At 53.0% G+C, this 6,801-nt stretch overlaps 1 protein-coding gene across 1 annotated transcript; it reads right to left on the bottom strand.

Annotated features, from left to right (window-relative positions):
• Positions 1–1,519: 1,519 nt before the first annotated feature.
• LOC123756255 (basic proline-rich protein-like) lies at positions 1,520–3,205 on the bottom strand. Its single transcript, XM_069336737.1, has 2 exons — positions 3,075–3,205; positions 1,520–2,684 (listed from the first exon to the last, which is right to left on the bottom strand). The coding sequence occupies exons 1-2, from the start codon at positions 3,203–3,205 to the stop codon at positions 1,520–1,522; spliced, it is 1,296 nt and encodes a 431-aa protein (XP_069192838.1).
• Positions 3,206–6,801: the final 3,596 nt, after the last annotated feature.

Genomic DNA, 6,801 nt, shown 5'->3' with positions numbered 1-6,801 from the left:
GTAACTGCTTCGTGAATCTAGCCCCAGGTTCGTCAGTGCTTACGTAACTGCTTCGTGAATCTGACCCCAGGTTCGTCAGTGCTTACGTAACTGCTTCGTGAATCTAGCCCCAGGTTCGTCAGTGCTTACGTAACTGCTTCGTGAATCTAGCCCCTGGTTTGTTAACATCTGGTCGCATACAGGAGTTTATATAGTGTTATATAATCCCAATACTGAATTACCTTTATGCTATCAGTGTTGAATTTAATACTGACACCGTTTTGTTCATTTATATTTACACAGGAAGGTACAGGAGTGGAAGTCTGAGTCCTGTTTACAGGCTCAGGAGAGTAGCCTGTAGAGAGTTCTCTACAGGCTAAGAGAGCCCGTAGAGAGCTCTCTACAGGCTCAGGAGGGTAGCCTGTAGAGAGCTCTCTACAGGCTCAGGAGAGTAGCCTGTAGAGAGCTCTCTACAGGCTCAGGAGGGTAGCCTGTAGAGAGCTCTCTACAGGCTCAGGAGAGTAGCCTGTAGAGAGCTCTCTACAGGCTCAGGAGAGTAGCCTGTAGAGAGCTCTCTACAGGCTCAGGAGGGTAGCCCGTAGAGAGCTCTCTACAGGCTCAGGAGAGTAGCCTGTAGAGAGCTCTCTACAGGCTCAGGAGAGTAGCCAGTAGAGAGCTCTCTACAGGCTCAGGAGGGTAGCCTGTAGAGAGCTCTCTTCAGGCTCAGGAGAGTAGCCAGTAGAGAGCTCTCTACAGGCTAAGAGAGCCCGTAGAGAGCTCTCTACAGGCTCAGGAGAGTAGCCTGTAGAGAGCTCTCTACAGGCTCAGGAGAGTAGCCTGTAGAGAGCTCTCTACAGGCTCAGGAGAGTAGCCTGTAGAGAGCTCTGTACAGGCTCAGGAGAGTAGCCTGTAGAGAGCTCTCTACAGGCTCAGGAGAGTAGCCTGTAGAGAGCTCTCTACAGGCTCAGGAGGGTAGCCCGTAGAGAGCTCTCTACAGGCTCAGGAGAGTAGCCTGTAGAGAGCTCTCTACAGGCTCAGGAGAGTAGCCAGTAGAGAGCTCTCTACAGGCTCAGGAGGGTAGCCTGTAGAGAGCCCTCTACAGGCTCAGGAGAGTAGCCAGTAGAGAGCTCTCTACAGGTTCAGGAGGGTAGCCTGTAGAGAGCCCTCTACAGGCTCAGGAGAGTAGCCTGTAGAGAGCTCTCTACAGGTTCAGGAGGGTAGCCTGTAGAGAGCTCTCTACAGGCTCAGGAGAGTAGCCCGTAGAGAGCTCTCTACAGGTTCAGGAGTGTAGCCTGTAGAGAGCTTTTTACAGGCTACTCTCTACAGTAGCTCTCTACAGTAGCCTATAGAGAGGCTACTGTAGAGAGCTGTAGTGGTGCTCTATAGTAGCCTGAAGAGAGCTCTCTACAGTAGCCTGTAGAGAGCCTGCTAAGCTCTTTATAGCTTTTCATATGTCTTTCTAGTTTTCCCTGGAACACGACCCCGTGAATTAGTTTAGAACCAGGTTCCCAACTGCTGCTGGGTGAACAGGAGGGAGTAGTTAATGACGAGTGGCTGTGTTAGCCCTGCCTGGCTGGGGCTCGAACCCAGGTGAAATTGAGGCAAGTGGTCCCTTCGAGAGGTTATACTCCACACAAGGCGTCACCGCATCCAGGGGCGTCACAGCACCCAGGGGCGTCACACCAGCCAGGGGCGTCACACCAACCAGGGGCGTCTCACCCAGGGGGGTCACACCCAGGGGCGTCACAGCACCCAGGGGCGTCACAGCACCCAGGGGCGTCACAGCACCCAGGGGCGTCACAGCACCCAGGGGCGTCACACCCAGGGGCGTCACACCCAGGGGCGTCACAGCACCCAGGGGCGTCACACCCATGGGCGTCACACCCAGGGGCGTCATAGCACCCAGGGGCGTCACACCCAAGGGCGTCACAGCACCCAGGGGCGTCACAGCACCCAGGGGCGTCACATCACCCAGGAGCGTCACAGCACCCAGGGGGGTCACTCCCAGGGGCGTCACACCCAGGGGCGTCACAGCACCCAGGGGCGTCACACCCATGGGCGTCATAGCACCCAGGGGCGTCACAGCACCCAGGGGCGTCACAGCACCCAGGGGCGTCACAGCACCCAGGGGGGTCACACCCAAGGGCGTCACAGCACCCAGGGGCGTCACAGCACCTAGGGGCGTCACAGAACCCAGGGGCGTCACAGCACCCAAAGGGGTCACACCCAGGGGCGTCACACCCATGGGCGTCACACCCAGGGGCGTCATACCCAGGGGCGTCATAGCGCCCAGGGGCGTCATACCCAGGGGCGTCACAGCACCCAGGGGCGTCATAGCGCCCAGGGGCGTCATAGCGCCCAGGGGCGTCACACCCAGGGGCGTCACAGCACCCAGGGTCGTCACACTACCCAGGGGCGTCACACCCAGGGGCGTCACAGCACCCAGGGGCGTCACAGCACCCAGGGGCGTCACAGCACCCAGGGGCGTCACAGCACCCAGGGGGGTCACACCCAGGGACGTCACACCCAGGGGCGTTACAGCACCTAGGGGCGTCACAGCACCCAGGGGCGTCACACCCAGGGGCGTCACACCCAGGGGCGTCACAGCTCCCAGGGGCGTCACAGCACCCAGGGGCGTCACAGCACCCAGGGGCGTCACACCCAGGGGCGTCACACCCAGGGGCGTCACACCCAGGGGCGTCACACTAGTGTACAAATACTAGGATAAAGAAAGGGGCGAGTCAGGTGTGTACCGGAGCTACGGACATGACTTGCACAGGACTCCGCAGGTGGTCCTGTGATTGAAAGCGACTTGGGAAACCTACGCTGACCTTCCCCCTCCCCCCCCTGTCTCTGGTCCTGGGTCGACCTTCCCTTGCGTCGACGGGAGAGACTGAACCAGTGGGTGGAAAGTTGAATATCAGTTGATTTCATCTATCTTCGACGGCCCTTGAACGTGTACTGCTCGTCTCTCTCACACACACATGTCACGTCAGAGACACATATGTGTCTGTTCGTACACACACACGTTCCGGCAGTGGAGTCATATGTGTTCTGTTGCACACGCCACGGGGCGCATTCAGATGTGTCTTTACGCGTCACGGCGGTCCGATAACTCTTCAGCCCTGCACGACAAACCCGCGTCACCTCCTTCGTGTGTCGGCGGGCAGACGGCCCCCATGCACGAATGCGACGAATGAGGCGGTATTTCCACCTCGCACGTCATCGCCACTCATCGTACCTCCGGCATGTCAACAAGGGATGTCATGCTGAGGTGAAATCCGATTATTATCGTCAATTGTCTCAGAGGCTTCGTCTCCTCATTAAACCTCGTCAGAGACGTTTAATGGCGCGTTTAAAATGATTTCATTTGCATAACAGAGACGTTTTGGCTGAGTATTATGGGTGAGAGTAGATAGAATAGCGGTCAATAACCGTCTATCGGGAGCCGTGACCAGTCAATCTCAGAACCCCCGGGCGCGCCTTGACTCCTCGGGTCCGCCATGTTTGTTTACATCCCGCAAGAAACAATTGCACATCGGCGTCCTGCGGTTCACGTCCAATAAGCATTATTTATTCCTCTGTTTCTTTAGCGGGCTCAGACATAACATATCCTGCAGTTGGTATGGATAGTCCCTTTGTGGATAGACGCGGCGGACGCCCCGTACCATTGCAGAAATATAAAAAAATTGAAGTTTTTCAAAGGCTAGGCTACCCGGGCTAGTCAATAACGTGTCATTAGAGTCAGCCGACGGCGGCAGAGATTGTAATTCACACCCACGGTGAAACTTGTAATGGGTGATGCTACGGGGGTTTCCATTTAATTATAGAAGGGGTCCCTTCGAAGCCTTGTTCATGACAGGTATTTGAGAGGACGATTCTTGGAACAATGGAGTCGAACCCTGTATTGGTCTCTTGTTGTTGAGGGAGATCAGGAGACGCCAGTTGATGGGTGAATATGCTGGCTGGACCCCACACTCTCCTGATTCCAGCAGTGCCTATTACACTGAACTCCAGACTCTCCTGGTTCCAGCAGTGCCTATTACACTGGACCTCAGACTCTCCTGATTCCAGCAGTGCCTATTACACTGAACTCCAGACTCTCCTGATTCCAGCAGTGCCTATTACACTGAATTCCAGACTCTCCTGATTCCTGCAGTGCCTATTACACTGAATTCCAGACTCTCCTGATTCCAGCAGTGCCTATTACACTGAACTCCAGACTCTCCTGATTCCAGCAGTGCCTATTACACTGAATTCCAGACTCTCCTGATTCCAGCAGTGCCTATTACACTGAACTCCAGACTCTCCTGATTCCAGCAGTGCCTATTACACTGAATTCCAGACTCTCCTGATTCCAGCAGTGCCTATTACACTGGACCTCAGACTCTCCTGATTCCAGCAGTGCCTATTACACTGGATTCCAGACTCTCCGGATTCCAGCAGTGCCTATTACACTGACTGGGCTAAAAACTCTCCAGCCGGCAGTACCTATTTCACCAATAGACCCCTTACTCTCCTGCTGGTGATAGGTCTATTGCACAGTGTAGATTCCAGGCTCTCTTGTTGATGGTGTGATGGGGGGGGGGGGGGGCTACACTGTGACCAGCAGGAGACTCTTACACTGATGCAGGAAGAGCATGTATATTGCACCTGCACCAGGTCCACTAGGTCCTGTACCCACCTAACACAGTGTTACAAGGTGCTGTACCCCACTAACACAGTGTCACAAGGTGCTGTACCCCACTAACAGTGTTACAAGGTCCTGTACCCCACTAACACAGTGTTACATGGTCCTGTACCCCCACTAACACAGTGTTACATGGTCCTGTACCCCACTAACACAGTGTTACAAGGTCCTGTACCCCACTAACACAGTGTTACAAGGTCCTGTACCCCACTAACACAGTGTTACAAGGTCCTGTACCCCACTAACACAGTGTTACAAGGTCCTGTACCCCACTAACACAGTGTTACAAGGTGCTGTACCCCACTAACACAGTGTTACAAGGTGCTGTACCCACCTAACACAGTGTTATAAGGTCCTGTACCCCATTAACACAGTGTTACAAGGTGCTGTACCCCACTAACACAGTGTTACAAGGTTCTGTACCCACCTAACACAGTGTTACAAGGTCCTGTACCCCACTAACACAGTGTTACATGGTCCTGTACCCCACTAACACAGTGTTACAAGGTGCTGTACCCACCTAACACAGTGTTACAAGGTCCTGTACCCCATTAACACAGTGTTACAAGGTGCTGTACCCCACTAACACAGTGTTACAAGGTGCTGTACCCCCCACTAACACAGTGTTACAAGGTCCTGTACCCCATTCACACAGTGTTACAAGGTGCTGTACCCCATTAACACAGTGTTACAAGGTGCTGTACCCCACTAACACAGTGTTACAAGGTGCTGTACCCCCCACTAACACAGTGTTACAAGGTCCTGTACCCCACTAACACAGTGTTACAAGGTCCTGTACCCCACTAACACAGTGTTACAAGGTTCTGTGCCCCACTAACACAGTGTTACAAGGTCCTGTACCCCACTAACACAGTGTTACAAGGTTCTGTACCCCACTAACACAGTGTTACATGGTCCTGTACCCCACTAACACAGTGTTACATGGTCCTGTACCCCACTAACACAGTGTTACAAGGTTCTGTACCCCCCACTAACACAGTGTTACAAGGTCCTGTACCCCACTAACACAGTGTTACAAGGTCCTGTACCCCACTAACACAGTGTTACAAGGTTCTGTACCCCACTAACACAGTGTTACAAGGTCCTGTACCCCACTAACACAGTGTTACAAGGTTCTGTACCCCACTAACACAGTGTTACATGGTCCTGTACCCCACTAACACAGTGTTACAAGGTTCTGTACCCCACTAACACAGTGTTACATGGTCCTGTACCCCACTAACACAGTGTTACAAGGTCCTGTACCCCACTAACACAGTGTTACATGGTCCTGTACCCCACTAACACAGTGTTACAAGGTCCTGTACCCCCACTAACACAGTGTTACAAGGTTCTGTACCCCACTAACACAGTGTTACATGGTCCTGTACCCCACTAACACAGTGTTACATGGTCCTGTACCCCACTAACACAGTGTTACAAGGTGCTGTACCCCACTAACAGTGTTACAAGGTGCTGTACCCCACTAACACAGTGTTACAAGGTCCTGTACCCACCTAACACAGTGTTACAAGGTTCTGTACCCCACTAACACAGTGTTACAAGGTCCTGTACCCACCTAACACAGTGTTACAAGGTTCTGTACCCCACTAACACAGTGTTACAAAGTCCTGTACCCCACTAACACAGTGTTACAAGGTGCTGTACCCCACTAACACAGTGTTACAAGGTGCTGTACCCCACTAACACAGTGTTACAAGGTTCTGTACCCCACTAACACAGTGTTACATGGTCCTGTACCCCACTAACACAGTGTTACAAGATCCTGTACCCCACTAACACAGTGTTACAAGGTCCTGTACCCCACTAACACAGTGTTACATGGTCCTGTACCCCACTAACACAGTGTTACAAGGTCCTGTACCCCACTAACACAGTGTTACATGGTCTTGTACCCCACTAACACAGTGTTACAAGGTTCTGTACCCCACTAACACAGTGTTACATGGTCCTGTACCCCACTAACACAGTGTTACAAGGTCCTGTACCCCACTAACACAGTGTTACATGGTCCTGTACCCCACTAACACAGTGTTACAAAGTCCTGTACCCCACTAACACAGTGTTACAAAGTCCTGTACCCCACTAACACAGTGTTACAAGGTCCTGTA

The sequence above is a fragment of the Procambarus clarkii genome, chromosome 36, assembly GCF_040958095.1.
Source record: "Procambarus clarkii isolate CNS0578487 chromosome 36, FALCON_Pclarkii_2.0, whole genome shotgun sequence".
NCBI lineage: Eukaryota > Metazoa > Arthropoda > Malacostraca > Decapoda > Cambaridae > Procambarus > Procambarus clarkii.
Note: the sequence above shows the minus strand (reverse complement) of the source record. Positions and strands in the feature narration are given on the sequence as shown.

Excerpts from the sequence above, each read along its gene's own strand:
- LOC123756255 (XM_069336737.1), bottom strand. The coding sequence starts at position 3,205 with ATGACGTGCGAGGTGGAAATACCGCCTCATTCGTCGCATTCGTGCATG. Across the intron at positions 2,685-3,074 it reads TTATCGGACCGCCGTGACGC|TGTGACGCCCCTGGGTGTGA; the intron begins GTAAAGACACAT and ends TTTGTACACTAG.